Source organism: Aythya marila (assembly GCF_965140915.1).
Source record: "Aythya marila genome assembly, chromosome: 8".
Taxonomy (NCBI): Eukaryota; Metazoa; Chordata; class Aves; order Anseriformes; family Anatidae; genus Aythya; species Aythya marila.
This window is the reverse complement of record NC_139049.1, coordinates 7,936,688-7,961,909: the sequence shown is the minus strand read 5'-3', so window position 1 is coordinate 7,961,909 and position 25,222 is coordinate 7,936,688. Positions and strand designations below refer to the sequence as shown.

General features: G+C 45.1%; 2 protein-coding genes across 4 annotated transcripts; both read right to left on the bottom strand.

Moving 5' to 3' along the window:
• LOC309880628 (coagulation factor XIII B chain-like) lies at window positions 1–20,069 on the bottom strand. 3 transcript variants are annotated; one of them, XM_082765746.1, is made up of 14 exons: window positions 19,969–20,069; window positions 18,674–18,862; window positions 18,052–18,228; window positions 17,210–17,386; window positions 14,734–14,916; window positions 14,006–14,206; window positions 12,865–13,059; window positions 12,195–12,371; window positions 11,725–11,925; window positions 11,141–11,335; window positions 3,502–3,678; window positions 3,031–3,231; window positions 2,531–2,725; window positions 1–2,275 (listed from the first exon to the last, which is right to left on the bottom strand). In XM_082765746.1, the coding sequence occupies exons 1-14, from the start codon at window positions 20,027–20,029 to the stop codon at window positions 2,247–2,249; spliced, it is 2,358 nt and encodes a 785-aa protein (XP_082621872.1). In that variant the 5' UTR covers window positions 20,030–20,069; the 3' UTR covers window positions 1–2,246. The 3 variants fall into 3 exon arrangements, with proteins under 3 accessions (XP_082621872.1, XP_082621873.1, XP_082621874.1); XM_082765747.1 differs by lacking the exon at window positions 17,210–17,386; XM_082765748.1 differs by lacking the exons at window positions 17,210–17,386; window positions 18,052–18,228 and having other exon boundaries at window positions 8–2,275.
• On the bottom strand, window positions 4,778–9,913 carry LOC309880499 (uncharacterized protein; the record flags this gene model as incomplete). Its single annotated transcript, XM_082765486.1, has 2 exons — window positions 6,441–9,913; window positions 4,778–4,944 (listed from the first exon to the last, which is right to left on the bottom strand). The coding sequence occupies exons 1-2, from the start codon at window positions 9,127–9,129 to the stop codon at window positions 4,778–4,780; spliced, it is 2,856 nt and encodes a 951-aa protein (XP_082621612.1). The 5' UTR covers window positions 9,130–9,913.
• Window positions 20,070–25,222: the final 5,153 nt, after the last annotated feature.

Here is a 25,222-nt window from a genome sequence, read left to right as displayed (position 1 = left end):
ACCATACCAGCTACTAGAACTACTATCCCAATCCAAACCAGGCACATATTGGTCTAGCAAACAGTCTCTCTGCTTTTAATGGGAGTTCTAGGTAGATGGCAGTTCACAGACTTGAAGTGGTTTTGTCCCATCATTATTCTCAGAAATTTCATTTGCTTTCTACTGGATCTTAAAGTAAGAACTACAGTCTTCTCATTTCTGATCTTAGAGGCACATGAAAGTATTCCAACCTTAAACCAAAAGGAGAAAAAAGGAATATTTGGAATTCCAATTTGGACCAGAAAAGAATGAATGAAACACTCCTTTTTCCAATGTGACTGGCATGCAGCTAAATCCATCTAAATGCACAAAGTCTGCAACCAAGTGAGAGCAACAATAGTATCTGAAGTGCGACATAGCATCCATCTGTATACATCAATGAAGTGATTCCAGTGATAATGAAATATTATTTCAAACATACCTGAAATATGCTGATATACATGTAATTTACCTGCTCTGGTCCTGAATAAAAATCCAGGTCAAGGTGATCACACAGTAAAGAGCTCCTTGCTGGCATCAGTACTCCTGTCAGATGGCCAGTGTAAGTAACAATCAAGAAAAGAAAGTCAAATCTGCTATCAAATAATCAGATGGAAATATTACCTCTAAAAAAAGAAAATTATTTTCCTTATTTATCCTGACTGTTAAAAATGACAGCCACTATTCAACAAGAATGATGCAGACTTTCTTGAAAATAGATGTCTTTCCATCATCTGTTCCCCAAAACAAAACATTGGTATCATGATTTACATGAATATTGCCTAATTCAAGGAATTTTCAGTATAATCTGTAATTCTGATGACTGGTACTTATTCCCCATTTCAATGCTTCATTGCAGGGCTGACAGGAACAGGAGACCTTCACCTTCTTCTGGTAAGGGGAATAAATGTCACTATCTTCTTGAAAGAATATACACAAGCTTCAACAATGAAATATGGATATATATATTTATAAAATTAAGGAAAAATAATCTTGCCGGATAAAATTCTGGCAGATGGAGACATGTGCTAGTTTGTTAAGTTGTTGTTAAGTTGTGTATTCTATAAAATAAGACACAAAGAGAAGTACAAATACAGTAGAACTCGAAAGACACAGAGTTCATGATACATTTTTTTAACAAAAAGTACCTTTCTATGGTAGTTATCCAACACCAACAAACCATCAAGGAAAGAGTTATACCATTTTATACAAAGAACAGTTCTGTGTCAAGCTCTGATCAATATTTTAAGTGAGCAAGCATGTGAAGAAAAAGATACTTGTTTGATACTTCCCAGCTAAATAAAAAATACAAAAATCATTACCGACAACGAAGGATATTAAATCCATGCTTCCTATCAAGCCATTAATATTTCATTCCATTATCAAAACTCACACTATCTTCACTTATTAAAAGATATAATCAAAAGTGATCTGCAGTGAAAAAGTATACTAAACAAGGAAATAATTCTATTACATACTGAGGTAAAAACATTGAGACACATTAATCATGAATTGCTTAGTTCCAATACAATAAATGAAGGAATAAGAGCCTATATTTTTCTCCATTGATTTGAAATGCATCCTCAAAAGATACAGAGAGAAACAACAAGAAAAAAATTCAAAGAATGAAAATCCTTTCTTTGAAATGTGGCCCCATGATGTGGGCCACAAGGGGCCTTTCAGTTAAGAGTGTCACATCCCCAGTAGTACATAATCAAAGGTACTGCCACAGCAAAATATCAGCAGGAGGTCTCAATGAGTGACCACATCACTAGAGAGTTCTTTGTTGCCATGACCCCTGACGAAATTCCAGGCAAGCACATGGAGAAGAAGCTAGAGCAAACACGACCACGCACACATACACACTACTTGCTGATGAGCAAATTAGCTGCACAATTTAATTCATGTCTCAGTATGCCACCAAAGCCAGCCTACTTCAGGAAGCAAATGTTAATAAAATAACAGTGAGATGAATACAGAACAGAAGTAAGAAGGAAGTACAGTCAAATTTACATTTGAATTGATAAAATGTAAATACTTTTACAAAAATGGTTACATATCAAAACAATCATCAACAATTCAAAGGGAAAAAAAAAAAAAGGCAAATTCCAACACAGAACATTGGCTAAGCTGCAAACACAGCACAATGAAACAGCAAACTCCAGGGAAAATTATGCTCAAATCACTGGGCTGCTCAAAGGATCTTTCATTTCTCCAGCTGGGTTCCTTCATGCCCTTTCCATTTCTCCAAAATACGCTGCAATGTAAAGAGAGAAAATAGAAAAGGAATGAACACCAAGGCTGGCACATAGCCATGTTTCTTGAGAGCAGTGGACAGCAAAGTTGCCTAGCATTCCCATTGCTTCAGTTTGATTCCCCAGGCCCCTTGGAACAGGAGCAGCCCCACGACAGTCACAAACTGGTAGAGGGTTAAGTGAAGGCCCCTAAAGCTGACCCTCCCTTCTTCTCCACAATTCTACAGAGCACTGCGCCCTCCACACAGAGCACTTACATTCACATCGCGGGTAGTTAATCACTCCATCGTGGCACTGTGCCTCAAAATCCTCTGGGTTTGAGACTTCCCAGAACCAAAATTTGCATTCAAACAAAATAGTCTCCTTAGAGCGATATATGTTAGATCTTTTCCTTGACCATCTTAGTTTAATATTGTTCCTCTCCATAGCCATCTCACTCAATCTACAGTTCCCTTTGGAAGAAAAAAAAAATAAAAATAAAAAAAGAGAGAGAAATAATGAGAGGAGAGGAGAGGAGAGGAGAGGAGAGGAGAGGAGAGGAGAGGAGAGGAGAGGAGAGGAGAGGAGAGGAGAGGAGAGGAGAGGAGAGGAGAGGAGAGGAGAGGAGAGGAGAGGAGAGGAGAGGAGAGGAGAGGAGAGGAGAGGAGAGGAGAGGAGAGGAGAGGAGAGGAGACTTGCTATGGGCTTTCCTCTCAGCTTCTGCACTAAAAATGCACCAAGGCAGTGGCCAAGCAGTGACAGAGTGGAGGTGACTTACTTCCTGGCTTGCACCGTGGGTATTCTAATGTCCCGTCCATGCACTGCACTCTGAATGGGGAAGATGCTGGGTCCTGCACGTATCCAATTTTACAATCAAATTCAATAAAATTTCTTGATGTTATGGACAGATTTCTTTGTACAACCCATTTCAGCTCAATGTTGTTTCTGTTCATATCTTCTTTTGATGTCGTACAAAATGCTTGGCAAAGGCAAGGGAAGAATGTCATTAGTTCATACAGAGGCAACAGATACATTTTTCCCCCCAAAGCCTATAGATGTACTTCACATCACAAACCTCTTTTAGCAATGTGCTCTCTCCCTCTGAGTTTTCCAACAGGACAGACATTCTCAACAAAGCTACATGGAAAAAAGATGATGGTCTAACACATAGAGACCTGAATGCCACTGAGCTAGCTTGAGGGCAGTCTTCACTGACAGTCTACTGCATGGAGAGAGAGAGAGAACTCACCTTTGCACTGGGGCCGCTCTGTCCAGGTCCCATTCTGACATGTTACGGTGGAAGCCCCCATCATCTGAAAACCTTGCCAGCACTGATAGTGAGCTGTCTCCCCAGGCAAATACCTTGGCTTTTTAACACCTTGAACTTTTCCACCAGCAATTTCTGGAGGAGGTTCACACGTCACATCTGAAAAGAGACATTTCTCCACTCAATTTGTAGGCACTCACGTGTTCGCCTACACAAACTACAGTTAAGAGAATCATTGTGTTACTTCCCAGATGATGTTCTTAAGCGCAAGAGACAATATTGCCTTACCAATGTGACTTGATTCCTTTCCCCATCTCTTTTCCTTGACCATGGGTGTTTCTAAACACTGTGAACCCCAGGAATATCGCTTAATGGCAGCAGAACACCTTCCAGATTCTCAGGAGATGACTGGAATGGTGAGAGCTTCTAGAAAAAGCCAGCATTTCTGTAGCTACACCACATGCCACAAAAAGCCTCCTTGCAAGGCCATGGCCCTCTGCTGAGAACCCGAGCGCTTCTCAGAATCACAGATGTAGCAGCCAAGCTGGCTCTCTGCTGAACTGTAGAGCTCTGGAAGAAGTTATCAGCCTGCACTGCTGCGTTGTTATCTGTTGCGAAGCACAGCCGAAAGCACGACAGACACCAGTTGAGTCAGATCATGCTGCTCCATTTTATTGCCCGAATAGCCTAACTTTCATAGTGAACTTAACAGGGGCGGACAGTGTTTCACACAAGATTATTGGTCAAGAGCACTCAGACGAACAACTATAAGAAAACAACCCCACCTGCAAGAAAAGAACCCCCCTTTTGATTAGCAGTCAGAAAACAACCCCCTTTGTGATTAGCGGTCATGTAGACCTAGTCCTTGAGGCCAGCTGCTGGTAACAATATTTTCTGAGTTCCTTAATTGGGCGATGTGGGAGTCATTGCCGTGGGAGCTTCTCACAGTTACTCTGGCAGCTTGGTTTGCTCAGCTACAGCAGGCCCTGAGATTTCTAAGGCCTACCCCTGGTTGCTTAAAGCAAGCTCAAATGGAACAATTGTTCCACGAGTACATGTCCATGTCCTGTATGCTAATTCCCAACAATTCCCCCGTTTTCTTTTTGTACAAGCAGTACTTGGTTTTACATCAGATGTCGAATACACAACATAACACAACTATACAACTTAACCCTAATAACACTATAATTACTGTAAGCACTTAATGGTAACACAATTTAATAGTAAGTAACACAACTTAATAGTAACACACTTAAGCCTAATCACTTGATGGTGATCGAAGGCTGTTCTTGACAGTCCTTGAGGTGTCACAGCCCACGTCATTGTCAGAATGATTATCAGGAACCTCTTCATGGTCGTCTTCGGCGTGTGCAGATTCTAAAACTGCTGCAGTCCATTTTGCAGTGATCCACTGGGTACCTGTTCCTGGCACCACTTCAAAATCCCTATAACATTTTTGCTAGTAACCCTTTAACCACATTTATCACAATACTACGTGTAATGATGATTGACACCACAATGAACAGAATCCTTAATCCCCCTTTGACTAATCCCAGTAACCATCTATGCATTGTTTCAAACAAATCAGTGAACCATTGATTGAAAGGATTGATACCGTATTGACTCTTTCTCACGTGCTCTTTCAGGAAAGTAATTAATTTGTGAGTTAACTCATTATGATCAAAAAGGTCTAAACAGTACATTCCCTTAAATTTCTCCAAGTGGCTACTTCAAACAATGACTCCGTACTTGTGAAACTTGATTTTGCTCGACCGATTGCAACTAGCCCTGCTAGTTGCTTACAATCGACTGCCCGTTTTTCTAAAAAGCGCTGTAATAAATCCATTTTCCTATGATTTTTGCCGGCACCAATTTCCTATGCTTTTAGCCTGCACTATGGTTATATCCCGGGATCCTGCACTGTGGCAACAGTAACCTATACTATGGCTATATTCCGGAATCCTGCACTATGGCAACGATAACCTGTACTATGGCTAAAATGCGCTCTCACTCACACAGTACACAGTACAATCACACATACAGAGCACACCCAGAGGCCTCTGGCACATCTCACCCTCAATCATACCACAACCTCAATCATACCACAAGAATATAATTTAGAATGATAAGCAAACAAACAAGTATTGTCTCTCATTGTGTTCCTCGTGAAGTGACTTGCAACACTTTGTTTTAAAACCTTACCCTTACACAAATACTTTCAACACAAAATACCTGGACATTTAAGAATAACACATACAATTATTAACACTCCAGTTAGTATCCCTCCAGCAGCTGAAAACATACTGTTTGTCTGCAGCTACAGGAGATCTTTGTCTGCTCCTGCGGCAAGCAGCTGAGAGTGGAGTCCCCTCCAAACAAAACGCTCAGGGTGCACCTAGGGGCGTCCACACTGCAGCTGATCCCTGCAGCCGAGCAGTTGTTACGTGCGGCCACAGATGCCACTCCAAGCACTAAAATTGCCAATGCTGCTCTATCTGCAACCCCGCACAATTCAACATTATCATTGCAATCCGGTGCAAGCAATGCCCATTTATGTTTGGTGATTTCATGCAACTGCAACAGGCTAGAAGCAAATACAATGAGTTTATCTAAGTAACATGGACTTCTGATAGCGTTTGCAGCAATACCTTGCCAGGCCCTATCCCCACAAATCAGAAAAACATCAGGAGGTAAGGCCAAAGCTGTACAATTGTTCCAAACACTGTAGATGTTACCACTTGTCTCCGTGCCATAAACCCCTAAACCCTGCTTAGCAGTGTCATTGTAATCACAGGTGTTATTTGTATTTCTATACCCATATGGCCCTTTCCAGGTTCCTGTAGCAGGATTCATTTGATAGCCACAGCTACATTCACATTTGTAGCCACCTTTCAGGTTGATACAGATTTGACTACAGATACCAGGGTTTTGGCATTCATCGATATCTCCACAGTTTCTCTTGTCTACAAACTCAAACCCAGCTGGACAGTCACATTCATTTATGATGCATTCCTTCAGGGGCTCATCACCCCAGTCCTTGCAGTCTCTCTGCTGGTTACACACTTTATTGATATCTATGCATTCTCCACTTCTGCACTTGAATTTACCAGGTCCAGAGCACTGAATAACATTGTTAGAGTTTGCTTCATCAGTGCCATACAGACAGTCTCTCACACCACTGCACTGCCTACTCCTATGGACACAGTTCCCATCTTCACACCTGAACTGGTCTGGCCTGCAGGTCCAAGAAGGGCAGTTAATTTCATCACTTCCATCCTTGTAATCAGGATCTCTGTCACATCGCCACTTCTTGTGGATACATTCACCTGAGCCGCACTGCACCTTACTCGCAGAACACTTCACCGGAGGTGCAGGCTGGCGGCCACACTGCTCCAAAGATTCATCCGAGTGATCGGAGCAGTCACCTTGACCATTGCAGACAAAGCTTTTGGAAATACATTGCCCACTACTGCATGTAAATTCTGCTGCACTACAAGTCACAATGCCACAATTCTCTTCATCTTCTGCACTGTCACAGTCCTTTTCACCATCACATCTCCAGGACACTGGCGCCCACCGCCGCCCCGCACCTGTGTCACTTATACTACTGCTATTACCCGTGCCGTCAGTGTCAGTGGCATCCTCCTGGTACCGTTTCTGTCTTTGCCGCCCCTTACTCTCCCCCTTTTCTTTTTGCCACTGGCCATTCACCACAAATGGATGAGATACATGATTACTAGTTAGGAAAGAGAGTGTAACGTCTGCTATACGGCTGCAGGCGATCTGCTGGTTTTGGTAATACTCTAGCTGCCTCTCCACCAGGTCCACGCACTGCAGCAGGTTCTCAATGAAGCGCTGGAGCCTGGCTTTTCCCCACAATTCTTTTTCTGCCGCTTCTTCGAGGAAGTGGTTGAAAGTAACAACTTCTTCCTCTTTCCTGTGCAGCTCCCCCTCGGACTCGCTGAGGCGCTGCTTCAATGCCGCGATCATCTCCACTGCCACGTCCACCTGCCTGCTGAGCGCCTGCTCCCTCCGCTGCACCTCCTGCTTCTTCTGCGAGAGCTGCACGAAGGCCGCCCGCACCTCCAGCAGCTCCGCCGTCTTCTGGGCCAGCTCCCCGGTCAGCCTGTCGAGCCGCTTCTCCATCGTCTTGTCCACGGCCTCCACCATCCTGCTGAACTTCGCCCTGACATGCGCCTCCAACGAGGCTTTGGGGTCGGCGGCGGGCAGGTAGCCGACGAGGCGGGGACCCAGCCCGGCCGCCTCTGGCTCCGGCTCCGGCCGCCCCTCTCCGGAGGCGTCGCAGAAGGCGGCGAGGGGCGCCCCGCGGCTGGAGGCGCTGCCCCGGCCGCAGGGCTCCGGCGGCGAGCCCGGCGCCGCGTCCCGCAGCGGGAGGAGCGGGCGGCCCCCGGCCGGCGCCCGTCGCTCGCCGCGGCCGTGGCCGTGCTGCAGGTGCGCCCGCAGGGCCGCCAGGCTGTCGAACCGGCCGCGCTCCCCGCAGCGCGGGCAGCGGAACGGCAGCGCCGGGCCGGCCACGGGCAGCGGCTCCGGCCACGGGAAGCCGCCCTGCTCCGCGCCGTCCTGCTGCATCCTCCGCCTGGGCGGGGCGGGCTTGGGAAACTTCGGGCACAGGGACCGGGACCGGCCCCAGCCGAGAGGTGGCCGCCCGCGGCCGCGCTGCCCCGGCCGGTGCCGGCGCCGGAGCCGAGAGCGGAGCGGCTGCGGGAGGCGTTTGCGACTCTTCCCGCTGTTCTGGCCGTTTCCCGGCACGTTGCGTCGACACGCCGCTTCATTGTGATTGTTCGACTGACAATTTGAGCACCATACTGCCCCAGCTTTGCAGTATCGTCTCACGTGTCCAAAAGCACCACAACGATAACATCGGCAGCGGTGTGGTAATTGGCTACTAGGGGGTGGTACTTGACCACCAGAGCGTGAACCGGCGGTTTGCAAAGATGCAAGAGCTGCAAGGACCTGGCTCTGTGTAGACTGAACATGCTCTGTCACAGCCTGTGCCTGTTCTCGCATGCTGTCACCTAATTGCTTTACTGCCTCTACTAACATAGCCTGTGGGCCTACTGGTACCTGAGCCATTCTTTCCAACCCTTCCTCGATTGTCCATGTCCCAGGTAAGGAAGCTAATATAGTGCGGGTAGAGGGGTTGCTATTCTGAATTGTGCACTGTTTTAATATCATGCCCTTGAGGTAATCGGGCACCCCTGCCGCCTGTATGGCATTTGCTACGCGATCAATAAAAAGCCCAAATGGTTCCTCTCTACCCTGTTTGATTCCCATGTAGGAAGGTATTCCCCCTGGCCCCTTTATCCGATCCAATGCTCTTCTGGCCATTCTCATTGATTCCTTGGCTTTATCAGGTCTCAGCAATGCCTGTGCTTCTGTCCTAAAATACGGTCCTATCCCCATCAACTCTTCCAGCGTGACCCCATGTAAAGGGTCCCCCGGTGCTCTTATCACTGCGACTGCTTCTTGACAAGCAGCGTGCCAATGGGCATTAAATAAGAGCTGCTGGTGTTGGGTCAAAATTAACTTCATTATGCTGCGTATGTCTCCTGGAAGCAAAATATTTGTTCCCCAAATGTAGTCCAGCATCTGTCTCGTAGGTTCACCTTTCAGACCTGAGTCATTTACTGTGGACCGCAGCTGAGTTAACAATTTCCAGTCCAAATTCAGTAGATTAACCGTAACATTACCCTGGGCGTCCGGTGGTGATTATATTACCGGGAAGGCCTCTGGAACCAATTATGCAGCTATCTCGTGTTCACCCTCACGTAGGGCCTCATTTGCTATTTGGTTCCACACCCTCTGCCTCTGTTGAACACCGTCTGTAAACGGGCTTGTGTTTTTTCTGTCTGGTTTTTGCTCTCTTATTTCCTCGTCCATCTCCCCACTTTCGGGAGTAGGAGTCGGTAGTGCTGCTGGTGATGGCGGGAGCACCAGTGACGACTCTGAGGATGGCAGCGTTATCGTTCTCACTGAAGGCGGCAATGGGCAATCCCCAGCTCCCTCCATCTCTCCCTGTTGAGGGTTAACACTAGCAGTTCTTCCTGGCAATCCCAGTCGCTCTGTAGCGGCAGCACCAATTCTCTGCTCAGCCTGATGTATAGCTAAGGCGTTAGTGACTGCTTTCCAAGGCTTCGATAATTTTTTAGCAGTCTTATTGTCATTAATAACTTCATCAAACAATTTGTCCCCAAATTTGCGCCACTCTGCTTGTTCAAAAACTGTATCCGGATTGATAAAACAACCCTGTGCTACTCCATATGCTAATAATCCTGGTAAATCCTTTTTGCAGTCTATACCCTGCGTGCTCCGCTTTTCTAAAAAGCATTTGAGCAAATCATACGCCGCTTGTCTCTCCATGCCTTTATTTATGCTGTTGCAGCCTTTATTTATGCTGTTGCAGCCTTTGCGGGACACGTGACTGGCAGGGACCCTCTATAGGTGCTCCCGGGTGCGGGGATTCCGCGTTTATGTCCCGTTATGTCCCGTTCACCTGTCAGACTGCGGGTACGGGGATTATCGTCCCTTTCACCTCCACCGCGATTACTTCAATTTCCTGCACGGTTCCGTTTCCCACGTCTCTCACCGTGAGTCCCCACGTCCCCGCGTCCCACCGTTTCCCGCGTCTCTCACTGTGAGTGCCACGTCACACCGTGAGTCCTGTGTAGAGTGCTCCCGGGTCGGTGTCTGGCATCCAGCAGGTCTGTCCGTGTCTCTCGTAAGTGGCAGCCCTGCAGCGTCGGTCAGTACGTGTACCTCGGGTCTTCCAGCGCCGGTCCGATGTCTACTCTGATGTCCCGGCTGTCCCGGCTCCCGGCAGCGTTCCGATGTCCCGGCGGCGCTACGATGCCTCAGTCTCAGCGCTGTGATGTCGCGGTGCCGCTGGTCCCCGGCGCCACTGGTCCCGGCGCCACGCCGATGTCCCGGTGCCGCTGGTCCCAACGCCGCTGGTCTCCTGGTGTCCCTGCGTTCCGATGTGCCGGCGCCACTGGTGTCCCTCTGCGATGTCTGTTCCTGCGCCGCTGCATGTCCTTTTCAGGTTCTGTTCAGGTCTCAGCCTGTTCGGGCGCCATTTGTTGCGAAGCACAGCCGAAAGCACGACAGACACCAGTTGAGTCAGATCATGCTGCTCCATTTTATTGCCCGAATAGCCTAACTTTCATAGTGAACTTAACAGGGGCGGACAGTGTTTCACACAAGATTATTGGTCAAGAGCACTCAGACGAACAACTATAAGAAAACAACCCCACCTGCAAGAAAAGAACCCCCCTTTTGATTAGCAGTCAGAAAACAACCCCCTTTGTGATTAGCGGTCACGTAGACCTAGTCCTTGAGGCCAGCTGCTGGTAACAATATTTTCTGAGTTCCTTAATTGGGCGATGTGGGAGTCATTGCCGTGGGAGCTTCTCACAGTTACTCTGGCAGCTTGGTTTGCTCAGCTACAGCAAGCCCTGAGATTTCTAAGGCCTACCCCTGGTTGCTTAAAGCAAGCCCAAATGGAACAATTGTTCCACGAGTACATGTCCACGTCCTCTATGCTAATTCCCAACAGTTATCCACAGTTCTACAGAGCACTGCGCCCTCCACACAGAGCACTTACATTCACATCGCGGATAGTTAATCACTCCATCCTGGCATTGTGCCTCAAAATCCTCTGGGTTTGAAACTTCCTGGTAGGGAGAATTGCATTCAAACAAAATAGTCTCCTTAGAGCGATATATGTTAGATCTTTTCCTTGACCATCTTAGTTTAATATTGTTCCTCTCCATAGCCATCTCACTCAATCTACAGTTCCCTTTGGAAGAAAAAAAAAAATTAAAAGAGAGAAATAATGAGACGAGGAGAGGAGAGGAGAGGAGAGGAGAGGAGAGGAGAGGAGAGGAGAGGAGAGGAGAGGAGAGGAGAGGAGAGGAGAGGAGAGGAGAGGAGAGGAGAGGAGAGGAGAGGAGAGGAGAGGAGAGGAGAGGAGAGGAGAGGAGAGGAGAGGAGAGGAGAGGAGAGGAGAGGAGAGGAGAGGAGAGGAGAGGAGAGGAGAGGAGAGGAGAGGAGAGGAGAGGAGAGGAGAGGAGAGGAGAGGAGAGGAGAGGAGAGGAGAGGAGACTTGCTATGGGCTTTCCTCTCAGCTTCTGCACTAAAAATGCACCAAGTCAGTGGTCAAGCAGTGACAGAGTGGAGGTGACTTACTTCCTGGCTTGCACCGTGGGTATTCTAATGTCCCGTCCATGCACTGCACTCTGAATGGGGAAGATGCTGGGTCCTGCACGTATCCAATTTTACAATCAAATTCAATAAAATTTCTTGATGTTATGGACAGATTTCTTTGTACAACCCATTTCAGCTCAATGTTGTTTCTGTTCATATCTTCTTTTGATGTCATACAAAATGCTTGGCAAAGGCAAGGGAAGAATGTCATTAGTTCATACAGAGGCAACAGATACATTTTTCCCCAAAAGCCTATAGATGTACTTCACATCACAAACCTCTTTTAGCAATGTGCTCTCTCCCTCTGAGTTTTCCAACAGGACAGACATTCTCAACAAAGCTACATGGAAAAAAGATGATGGTCTAACACATAGAGACCTGAATGCCACTGAGCTAGCTTGAGGGCAGTCTTCACTGACAGTCTACTACATGGAGAGAGAGAGAGAACTCACCTTTGCACTGGGGCCGCTCTGTCCAGGTCCCATTCTGACATGTTACGGTGGAAGCCCCCATCATCTGAAAACCTTGCCAGCACTGATAGTGAGCTGTCTCCCCAGGCAAATACCTTGGCTTTTTAGCACCTTGAACTTTTCCACCAGCAATTTCTGGAGGAGGTTCACACGTCACATCTGAAAAGAGACATTTCTCCGCTCAATTTGTAGGCACTCACATGTTCCCCTACACAAACTACAGTTAAGAGAATCATTGTGTTACTTCCCAGATGATGTTCTTAAGCGCAAGAGACAATATTGCCTTACCAATGTGACTTGATTCCTTTCCCCATCTCTTTTCCTTGACCATGGGTGTTTCTAAACACTGTGAACCCCAGGAATATCGCTTAATGGCAGCAGAACACCTTCCAGATTCTCAGGAGATGACTGGAATGGTGAGAGCTTCTAGAAAAAGCCAGCATTTCTGTAGCTACACCACATGCCACAAAAAGCCTCCTTGCAAGGCCATGGCCCTCTGCTGAGAACCCGAGCGCTTCTCAGAATCACAGATGTAGCAGCCAAGTTGGCTCTCTGCTGAACTGTAGAGCTCTGGAAGAAGTTATCAGCCTGCACTGCTGGGTTGTTATCCACAGTTTTACAGAGCACTGCACCCTCCACACAGAGCACTTACATTCACATCGGGGGTAGTTAATTACTCCGTCCTGACACTGGGCATTAAAATCCTCTGGGTTTGAAACTTCATGGTAGGAATCCTTGCATGTAAACAAAATATACTCCTCAGAACGATACATGTAAGATCTTCTCCTTGGCTGTCTTAGTTTAATGTTGTTGCTCTCCATAGCTGTCTCAAGCACTGTACAGACCTCTGGGGAAGATAAAAAAAAAAAAAAAAAAAAAAAAAAGTAAAATATTGCATCCAGTTCGGGTCCCCAGTTCAAGAAGGACAGGGAACTGCTTGACAGAGTCCAGCGCAGAGCCACAAGGATGATTAAGGGAGGGGAGCTTCTTCCTTACAAGGATAGGCTGAGGGAGTTGGGTCTCTTTATCTTGAAAAGAAGAGAATGAGTTGTGACCTTATTAATTACTATAAATATATAAAGGGCAAGCGTCAGGAGGATGGAGCGAGAGTCTTCTCAGTGACACCCAACGACCGATAAAGAGGAAAAGGGTGCAAGCCAGAACATTGAAGATTACGCTTAAATGTGAGAAAAAAACTCTTTTTTACAGTGAGGATGAAAGAATAATGCAACAGGCTGCCCAGGGGAGTTGTGGAGTGTCCATCAGTGGAGACTTTCAAAACCCACCTGGACGCGTTCCTCTGCTACCCGATTTATGTGTTCCAGCTCAGGAAGGGGATTGGGCTAGATGATTCTTCAAGATCCTTTTCTATCCCTAAGGCTGTGACAAAGCCCTGCATGAACAGGCAGGCTTGGGAGAGCCTGCAAGGAAATGGTCTCCCTCTCTTCAGCCCTGCCACAGTCCATGGCACCCTCCAATTTCAGGGAAGCCACTTGCAGGGAACTTAGCAGCCCTTCCGTCCTGCCTGGAACCAGCCGGGCAGGCCCAGCACCAGTAACCCTGATGAGCCCCAGCGAGCCTGTTCCCCAGGAGCCTTTCCAGCTCTGATACACCAGTCAGCGGCTTCTTGGGGGAACCTCCCCTCATGGCCTGCAGCTTTGCAGGGTGCTCTCCCACCTTGGTGCCCCGCTATTTCTTCCCCAGGCACATTTGCTAGGGGTTTTCCTCTCAGCTTCTGCACTAAAAACGCACCAAGGCAGCGGCCAAGCAGTGACAGAGTGGAGGTGACTTACTTCCTGGCTTGCACCATGGGTATTCTAATGTCCCATCCATGCACTGCACTCTGAAGGGGGAAGATGCTGGGTCCTGCACATATCCAATTTTACAATCAAATTCAACAAAATCGCCAGATTTTAAATACAGCTTTCTTTCTCCACTCCATTTCAGCTCAATGTTGTTTCTGTCCATATCTTCTTCAGATGTTGTACAAGCCACTTGGAAAAGGCAAGGGAAGAACATCATTAGTTCATGCAGACACATCATGCATCCAACAAAGCAAAATGGAAAAACAATGATGGCTGAGTCGCCACACACCGCTGTGGAGAGGCCTTTGCCCTCTGACAGTCTCACAGGGCAAGGGGGAAGCACAGCCTGGGGTGGGGGCACTCAGCAATGAACCTCCCTGTGTCTTTTTTGGGCTCTCTCCTTGCCCTCGTCCCAGCACTTCTCAAATTCATTCCCTCGTGGCCCTGGATTTCCTTGCACTCAGACCAACCCACCCTCCTGGATCTGCTGGTGACTGGGGACAGGGAGGGACAGCAGGCAGCAGAGGCAGCTACAGGAGCTGACCTCCGGAGGAAATTCCTTCTGCACAGGAGAAGCATCAGCTGCTCTTCTGCCCTGTCAGCATCGCAGCCCCAGCACAAGTGCTGCTACAAAAATGCAGCGCACACAGGGCCTGAGAAAAAGACAAAGAGCAGCTCACACAGCTCTGGGCCACGCAGCACCAGCTTCCACCTACCCAAGCAAACTGGGGGATTTGTCCACTGCCCGTCAATGCAGGTGATTTGCTCAGGTCCTTTCAGGATGTAGAAACTTGCACATTTGTATTTCAGTGTTGCACCTTGGGGGTATTGTTTCAACTGGAAGGAAAGGATGTCTCCGTTTTCAATATCTGGAGGTGGGCCACATTTTCCACCTTCCCCTGGAAGACCAACAACTGTTAGAAAGCAAGCCATCAGAGTTTAGCTGCAACAGAAGCCTAGTTATAAATTCTTCAGAAGACCAGCTAGGCAGCACTTCGAGAGACTTGGAGGAAAGCAGAGAGAAAACTGTCACCTTGACACCAAATGCCTGGTAAATGGAAAAGCTTCTCATTCATCTGCTGCCAGGACTCATAACTACCAGTTCATCCATTTTTCCTTGCTGGAGTGTTTGCATCTTTCTGCAGGACTTGCACTGGTCCTACGTAATGGGGTAGTGTTTTTGGCACAGCTCTTGCAGCAGAAGAGCCTGACTCTCCCCCGCTCCCTGTGCTGCCTGAACAGGGACAAGAGTGGATCAGTTTGCAAACCAGAACAAATGTCACTGGGCTGTACCATTTTGGTTCCTAATGAGATGATAGCTTTTTGCCTCTGTGGAGCACTTACAGCCACTGAGGAGACTATGCAAGCCAGCATGAATGCATCATGCCTGATTTCTTACTCACTTTTAAAAGTCGGGCCCTGCAGCTTCTTGGATTTTTATACCTGTTGAAGCACCACCCTGCTCTGAAGCCTGGCATTCTAACGGGCGTCATTTTGAGAAGATCCTGCACTGGGTCACTGGCACCAGTAATGCTGCTCTTTGCACTTGGCATTGTGCTCAGCAACCACAATAGGGAGCCCGATCTTAACTCATCTGGTATGTCTGCACCCCATTTAACTGCCAGCTGGGCAGTGTCCGAGTCAAATGACACTGTATTTGTTCATGTGCTGAAACCTAGCACATGCCTCATGAAATCAAATGAGATTATTCAATGTGCTTGTGAAATCCTGGGCACCAACGTGGTACCAGGAGTTAGCTCACCCATCAGCTACGGTCCGCAGGTAATTTAACAGTTGACTCAATTACACGGCATTCACAAAGGCAATGCACCACTTGAATTTTCAGGATGTCAGAGAGCAGGAGAGCTGTGAGCTCTGTTCTCCAGCACAGACAGCACATTTCTCACTCTCTTCACATTAGGCATTCTCAGAAAGTAGATTTGCAGAAGTGAAAGGTTGCAGTCTCAAAATCAGAGCTGGCCAGCAGTTGCTCTCAGCCTCACGGTACTTTTCCAGATGTGGCACCCCTTGAGTGAAGCCATCTGGTAGACTTCCATTAAACACATCCTGCCACCACGAATAAAGAGATACCATGGAAAATCCCTTTTTCCTGAGTCTGACAGATATTGTTGCACTTGCTCACAGTCCTGAGACTGAAATTTGGAGACCTAAATGTCACACAATTTGTACACCCTCACGTATTCCCCTATACAAAGTACAGTTACGAGAATCATTGTGTTATTCCCCAGATGATGTTATTAAGTGCAAGAGACAATATTGCCTTACCAACATCACTTGATTTTTCCCCCCTTTTTTCCTTGGATTTCAGGGGCACTGTGAGCCCCAGGAATGTAAATTAACATGACAATGGCAGCAGAACACCTTCCAGATTCTCAGGAGATGACCGGGACAGTGAGAGCTTCTAGAAAAAGGCAACGTTTCTGCAGCTACACCACATGCCACAAAAAGCCTCCTTGCAAGGCCATGGCCCTCTGCTGAGAACCGAAGCGCTTCTCAGAATCACAGATGTAGCAGCCAAGCTGGCTCTCTGCTGAACTGCAGAGCTCTGGAAGACATTATCAGCCTGTACTACTCATGGGACAGGTAAGTAAAGTTGACTCCATGGAGGTGTATGACTGCCACGTTGCACTTGTTCAGCCCCAAGCCACAGATTTGGGCAGGGACTAGGAGGACGGCACAGCTCCTCTTCAGAGGAACCTTCTTGCCATTGCAGAACCCAGCCGATCTGCATGTTTTAGTTCCTGAGGCTCTGCTGGCATCTCTGTCATAGTGGAGCCTCAGAGAAGAGCACCCGTTTCTCTCCTCTAGTGCTTCTGCCATTCCGATACTCTCTGACAGCGTTGAACACAACATAGGAGCCCTTACACATCTTTCTAGTGAAGCTCAGTAAAATGGTGTAGTCTGGAAATTACTTGTATTGCAGAGAAGAATAGCAAGTCAGCATACTCTAGGCCTTTTTTCTTCAAGATATTTTTGCTCTTGATGAAAATACCCATAGTATTTCTAGAAGCATTAAGCTAAATTAAAGTTCTGTGCAAGAAAGCAGTAGTAGGTACAAAGCTGCAGTACACAAAGAAGACAAAACTAAAAAAGGTAATGTCTTTCTAGTTTTAAGGTAATCCAAACAGTCCCCACGAAGCAAACACCCATAATGAAAGCACAAATTCCTACCTCTGCAACTTGGCACTTTTGTCCAGTGTCCATCTGAACAAGTGACATAATTTACACCCATAATTTGTGAATTACTTTCACATTCATAATGCACTTTGGCACCAGGAAGATACCTCTGCTGCTGAGGGCTGGTAATATGAGCATTGGGAATTTCAGGTGGGGGTCCACAGCAAACATCTGAAAAGAGGGGTGCATTTGAGAGTCGTAGGACAGGAATATGGCTATCACAGAATAGCGCATTCAAAATCACCGTTATTCCTGATGAGGACAGGTGGTTTGTGTAAGGCAGGTTATTTTCTACAAGTAGGAAAGGAATATACTGTGGTTTTCATTCTGCAATGCTTCATCAAGCAATTATTATTTATTTTTGTATTTTTGCTTAAAATGACTAAAAAAGAGGAAAGGAGCTGCAGAGACCAGCTGAATGTGCAGACCGATGCCATACAGCATTGTGTGCCAAAGCGCTGGAGAACAAAATGGTTTATTTACTATTCGAAGGTAACTTTCATAGACTGAAATTTAAAATATGTAAGGCTACCAGCTATGTCACTCTTTGCAGCCAGCACCCTTTCCTCCATAATCCTCTGACTGCTAATCTAAGCAGTGAGCGAAGCTGTGGCTACTGGCTTCAGTCCAGAAGGGGAAAAGATTTCTTTGCTGATCAGTTCTGCTTGGTGCTTCTCAGGGACCAGAAAAACAGGTGTTGTAGCAATCTATTAAAAGCAACTCAATGATCAGCTCTGCTGGTCTGACTCACTTGCACATATCGGTTGGCGTTACATTAATTACTGTTCCTGGAAGACTAAGAAGGATCATAGACTACTTAGAAGTACAGCCTATACCTTCACAGGTTGGTGGTGTTGACCAATTTCCCCTTCTGCAAAAAATTTCAGGGGGACCAGTGACCTGAAATCCTTCATGACACTGGTAGCGAACTGTTTCACCAGGCTCATACTTCTCCTTGCTCCTGCCTTCAAAAGCAGCATTGGCCACTGCTGGAATACTTCCACATGGTCTTTCTGAAAAGATATGCAAACTTGAAACTTTGGGTAATGCGATGCACATAGAATGACTGTATTGTTCCCACCAAAAAAGATGCCTTTTATAGCATCAGGACATACCACTGTCTAGGGGAATTTAACTAACCACGCAGCCACTAGATAACATACACAGATCAAGTGAGATGAAACCTTTATTATTGTTGACGTGCAGTAGACTACTGCAGGGTCCAAAAAAGTCAGACTCCAAGAAGAAGCATCTTGAAACAGATGGGTGAAAACAGGAGCACCTGCAGGACTCTTCCTGCTGTCTGTTTACCACAGACGTTCAATGCAACTCAAAACAGGGTCACGGACAGCTGCAGGACACGGGAGTTACCACGGTACATGGTAATGGTACATGGTGCAAGAGAATGAGAAATGTCCACCGTTGCCAAGTCAAACAGCAAAAAAAAATTACCCTTACCCAAACACTGAGGTGGTCCAGGCATCCAGACTTTTCCATGGCATGTTACCCATTCTGATCCTGATAAAGCATATCCAGGGTCGCATGTGTATTGTACTCTGTCATTTTCCTCATATTCGGATTTAACGCCACTAACAATTTTGCCAAACTCAATGAGAGGTAGGTCTTCACATGCTGCTCCTGCAGAAGCTGTGCACATGTTTCTGTTATTTGGCTGCATGCTGCTGTTTATATCCTGATTTATTCCTACCACCAATTTCTTCAAAATGAATGACAAGTCGGTGTTTGCATGCTGTTCCACCAGAAAATATAAAAAAATTCTTCTCATCTGATAGATACTGCAGAGTAATCAGATCTCCAAAGAATGGTGCTACACGGGAGTTGAATAATATTCAGATAACCTATATCCCTGCATTTGGGAATAGACTGTACTAATAAATCTCCTTGCTCTAAGAAAATGTGTACTTCTGTACTATTTTGACAGTCTTCACATAAGATGGAGTTACTAAAGTAAAAACACTTGAACTGAACAGATGAATAAACTTCTGAATTTCTCAGATTACGGCTCTTGTTTTCCAGTGTTATACTAAACTAGTGATTTACACTTACAGCCATGATGCTCAATTGTCTTTAGTTCCTTCATCAAATCAGTTTGTCTCAAATTACCAAAATTAGTTCCATCACTTTCAAGTGAAAGAACTTGGATCTTTCTTTCAAAGTATAAGGTATGTGCATGGAAAGCACTTCTAAGATGTGCCTGTGTGGAGGGAGAAGAGTTTTGATATGCTGAAGACTATGAAATGGATCAATAATAGAGTTTAAAACCAGTCATTTTAGTAAAGGTACATATTCAGTGAAGAGCTTCTTCAGGCTGCATTCATCACAGAACTTACTGAAATGACAAAATACCCTAAGAGTTGTGCAATATTTTAAAATCAAATCAGAATTCTGCATTTAAATAGCATGTTTTGAGAATAACAGCAGTTCAAATGAAATACAAAGGAATTTATATGCATGTATGTTGAGGGGGTTATGTCTAGTTATAAGTCAGATTTGCCATGTGAGCCGTTAAGTTCAGGCACAAAGCAAAGAAGAGAACACAAACCAAAAAAAAAAAAAAAAAAAAAAAAGGCATGTATTCTCAAATATGACATTCTAAAACATAATTCTCATTTAGAACTTCTGAAACAGGTTCCATTAAAAGTGACAAATAATTTATTTTTCAGTTCCTTATTCTTGATTGTCACCGGTCACTACACATCACTTAAAGCGTGAATTTCCATTTAAAGACTTACCTTTATGTGTAGCAAAACACATCCACAGCAGAAACCCTGTCGTGAGGTGCAGCAATGTCATTTCCACGTTTTAGAAATTAAAGATGTCCCCTGCAAAACAGTTGCTGTTTCCCCTACTCCAAATTGCATATACTTGTATTCCACTCCCACCATTCCGAGGGTTGCCCTTGCAAACTCCTCCCCTAATTATCTTGCAACACAGTAGACATTCCGCACAGACGATAAACAAGCAGTTGTTGCAAGAATTCTTCAGTAATTTTTCACAAAACATTTCAGACTGAACTTGACACAGCACACTTATGAAACCCATCACCAAATACTCAGTGTCTTTATAAAACACAATATAGAACACATCTCTTTTTTGCAGTGACTGTATTGTTCCCAAAAAAACACTAAAGCTTACTACGTTAATACTAGTTTAATACTTGAATTACTAGCCCAACATGACCTAAGCACTGTTGCTTATGGAGTCCTGGAGTTTTGTCATACCACAGAATGCTTTGGGTTGGAAGCGACCTTAAAGATCATCCAGTTACAACCCCCTGCCATGGGCAGGGACACCTCCCAGCAGACCAGGATGCTCAAAGCCCCATCCCAGCTGCCCTTCTCAAAGGCCATATGAAGCAAAGAACCCCACAAACAGCATATGACAAAGCTTTTCAGATACCACCGTGGGCCATCTCTGTCTCACTTCCTCACCTTCTTATCCTCCTGGGCTTCACAAAGATCAGGCTCTCCACTCAGAAGCTTTTGTGTTTAGTATTGCACCAAGAGGCCCTGCTCCTGCGGTCCGCTTTCAACTGGCACCATGGTCACCCAGGAGAACAGGCCACTCCTGTCTGTGCTCTGTTATCTGCCACCATTCCTGCCAGTGAATAGATCATTAACTTCAGCTGTCATTTGTAACTCGGTTCCTGGAACACACTGAATTACCTTCCTAAAACAGCAACTGTTGATCCAGCAGCCATTTCCAGTCAGCTCTAATATGTTTGCATCATTTTCATTATAAGGCATGTAGATAGGATTTTTTTTTACAAAACAAGAAAAGCACAAGCGTTCTGCCTATGCAAGATCATGCTTTCTTCTTTTTGGTTGAGAAAATATAGGCAGATTTTAAAAGATCTTATCTCCACACCCACTGTTCCTAGCAGAAGATGTGTTTGATCCCTTTACTTTGACTCGCTACAGGAGGATGCTCGGCAAGATCAGCCTGCTGCACTGATGACATGGGCTGAAGACTGCCTGAAGGTATGGCTCAGGAAAGAGAGAACATGGCTGTATTTACCCAGCTCTGAAAAGATGAACCTGCTACGAGCGGGGTAGCAAGGCTGCAGTGGACAAATTTGCTCTTTGACATTTGCCAGCTTATGCTGACAGCCTACAGTGGAAACAATAGGACAGAGGAAGAGGAACTCCATGTACAGATGTCCAACACTGCGGAGGAGCCTGAGCCCACTACGTGCAGGAGCAGCCAGAATCCAGCACCTGACAATGGGCTGGAGTGGCTGTTCTCATGGGGCCAAGGTGTCGCTTTGACGCAGGATCGGTGGAATGGGGTCGTAGATCTGCATGTGCTCTAGAACAGAAAGGTCAGAGTAGAAAATACTATCCTCCTGTTCTGTCCAAGCCATGGAAATTACTATCCTGTAATCATCCAAGGCCCATGAGAACTGACTGACTTCTAAAATCCAGCAATTCTGTATCATGACTTCAGAAAGCAAATCACCATCTCTTCAAACGTGGGAAATCGCTTCAAATGTTACTCTCAAGAAATATTCCAGAGACAGACTTGAATCCTTTTCCCTCCTTTTCCAGTAGGTCTGCTCTTTAAGGAGAAGAGTCTTCTGATATTTCCCAAATATTCACTTGCTTCATTCAGAGTTCCTCAAAGGAGGAGGCAAGAACTTAACTGGAATACAGAAATGACAGTGTATAAATATATCCAAATGGCTTTTTGCTGAAGTTGGCAGAAATCTTGCATAAACACAAGGTCGTTATGCAAGCAGAAAAGTTAACCAATACAAGACCAATCTTGAAAACATTTGCATGTGCCAAACTCGGTGAAGAAACATCATCGTTTCATCTGCCTGCTCCCAAACTAGCACCTTTGCCATGAAACAACAGAACTGAGATACATGGCGATTCTGATGCTATTAGAAGGCTCTGCTAAGTGAGGAAAGGCACTAACAGAAACACAAAATAGTTATTCTTATCGTGCCTTTCACAAACAAACCAACCCCCCCTTTCTTTGCTGAATGTTTAAGATGACAAAGCTGGGAGGAGACCTTCCTTCTGGTTTTGGCTTCCTGTTGGGAGAGTACAGAGAAAGGGAAAGAGACTCTTCTCAGACACAGAGTGACAGGAGATCACTGTGCATTTTTATGTTTATTTTACAAAATTGACGTGAGGCAAGCATGTTCTGTCTTCCTGAATTTTCATTGGATCTGCAGCCGTGCAACATTCTCACAGGCCAGAGTCCCAGGAGTACAAACGTGCAAATGTCAAAGCAATCCTACAAAGTAGTTACAGCAGATTATTTGAATAGCTGCAATGTTCTCAAATAGCAAATACAACTGTTTGCTTTACTTTTATTTTAAGATTAATAATTAACTACTGAGTGGAACTCACATATTTCTATATTTTAAATATTTTCATCCTTTACAGACATTCTCTTAAAATGCTTTCTCCTTTTCTTGTCCCTTGCTCAAGTTCTCCAGATTGTTATGCATTCTCAAGTTTAGCATTATAAGCCTCAAAGAACTACTACTTCCTAAAATTTCCACACATAGTGTGTCAACATTGCATTGTTGTGGTGCTTTCCCAGTCCTCGTGCCACATACCACTTCCCCACTTCCCTCCCATAGTTGGCTCACAGCCAACTATGCCACTGAACACCCATTTCTGAAAGTCAACTACAGTCATCTTGAAATATGAAGCAGAAATATGCACCTTTTAATACCAGATAAACAATATACTTTTCTGATGAAATTTCCTGAAGTTCACACTTATTTTCCTGGAACAAATGTTTCCAAATAGGTCTGACACTGATGAATTCAAAAGGACAAGCAACAAAATATTGCTTTACCTTTAACGACACATTTTGGGTATTTCAGTCTCCCATGGTTACACTGCGTCCTCCCAGGAGATGGAAGGGTAGTCTGGGGAAAATCATATCCCTCTTTACATTCAAACTCTATGAGGTCACCATGTAGGAACATTAATTCTTCCTGTCTCCATTTTAACTCTAGGTTGTTATTGTTTAGAGCAGTTGCATTAAGAACGCATGGATCTAGGAAATAAAAGCATAGTTCAATAAAAGCAATCAACTTTGGACAATGCTCTCAGATACATGATCTGATTTTTCTGGGTGATCCTTTAGCGACCCAGGCGTTGGACTTGATGATCCTTGTGGGTCCCTTCCAACTCAGATGTTCTGCGTTTGTATGAAATGATTTTTTAATTGCCTTTTGCAGGAGTTGAAAAAAAAGAAATTTAAATCAGTAGTTATAAATAGTTTTGGAATCTTGCAAGAAATAGCACTAAAAGCACATTTAGAAAGAAAGCAGAAAGAAATAGGCTGAAGTAACAAATAGAACATGCAAAAATAAATATCTCAAAAAGCTCAATTCAGATACAATAGGGACTCTACAAATATTTGCAAACATACAGCAGTCAGGGTACACCACTGAGTAAGAACAGAACTTGTTGAATGTAACTTGAAAAGTCTTTGAAATACTTATGGAATATTAATCCATCCAAACCAACCTGTCACACTTCGAAAGCCCTTCTGGAACAGTAGGAGCTCATACATAAGAAATTTAAGCTATTAACCTATCAAGGTGTTTTGACAATTCGTTTGCTTCCCCCCCACACACAATGTTTTGTCACTGTATAAAATATTTACACATCTTCCTCTTTATTTTATTTTTTTTCCCCTGAAGTGTGTGGTTTTCTTTAGGCTTTTTCAGATTCTTTAAGGTCAGTATTATTTCGGTTGCTTTCTGACAGACTTCTTAGTGCTAGGATCAAATTGGGTAACCTAGCTTTCTGTCCAACAATTAACCTCTAACTTTTGAATCCACTGCTCCACTTAATAATGCCTGACAAAGGGGCAGTTGAAAAAACAAATTTCTGCAAGTCTCAAGAGAATCAGTGCTTGACAGAGGCCCTTATTAACGATTTTCTGAAGGAAAGGCAAGGAGAGATTACCTATTGAACATTCTAACAACAGCACTGTAACAAAATATTGGCATGGATATTTCCCCAAACTACCTACAGTACAGGCTATTTCACAGCTGATTGGGTGGGGACAAATCTCAGAAGACATGAATAGGATAATGCAGTTAACGGGATGCTTAGAACATACACAGTATTCATACCTGAGGAGTTTTCATTATTTCAAAGAATTTGTTAAATCTCATTATTGAGATCCAAGAATGCAGACCTGGGCCTTTCAATCCTGAGTTGGTACGTTTTATTCACTTAGAAATAAATCATTTAAACTGAATCAGTTATTTATTTGCATTTTCACAGGAGATTAAAAACTTAAAGTGAATACATTCAGCAACGGATGCAGGCTGAGGGGAGGCGTGGTGTAGAAATCATTTCATTAGAGGAAGGAAAGAAGGATTGTGCTGGTTTTACTGTACTGGGCAGCTAAACCCCACAACCGCTCTCTCACTCCCCCTCCTTTAGATGAGGAGGGGGAGAAGTAAAGCAAAGAACAACTCACGGGTTGAGATAAGGATAATTTAATTAAAGGGAAATAATTATAATAATTAAATAAAGACTACCATGAACTAAACAATTTAACTAAGGGGAAATAAAAAGGGAAAGGGGAAAAGGGAGGGGAAAAGGAAAAATAAAAAGAAGGGAGGAAAACAAACAAATAAAATAAATGAAGGCTATATGGAAGTGCAGAGGAAAGAAATTACTCTCTACTTCCCACAAATGAGCGATGATTGACCACGTCCTTGAAGCAAGGCCTCAACGCACGCAGCCGGTGTTCGAGAGGAGGACCGACGTTTTCACAACGAGAGCCCACCCCTCCCCTCTTCTTCCTGTTCCCACCTTTTATTGCTGAGTGTGACATCACATGGTATGGAATATCCCTTTGATTGGTTTAGGTCAGCTGCCCTAGTGATGTTTCTCTCCTCACTTTTTGCCCACCCCCTAGGAGGGTTAAAGAAAGGCCCAATGCTGTGCCACTGCTGCTCAGCAGTAGACACAACACTGGTGTGATAACACTGCTGTT

Coding starts and splice junctions, on each gene's coding strand:
- LOC309880628 (XM_082765746.1), bottom strand. CDS start 20,029: ATGACATTGCTGCACCTCACGACAGGGTTTCTGCTGTGGATGTGTTTT. Junction 18,863..19,968: donor GTGTTTTGCTACACATAAAG/GTAAGTCTTTAA, acceptor ACATGTGCACAG/CTTCTGCAGGAGCAGCATGT. Junction 3,679..11,140: donor TAACTATCCGCGATGTGAAT/GTAAGTGCTCTG, acceptor GTCTCTTTTCAG/ATGTGACGTGTGAACCTCCT.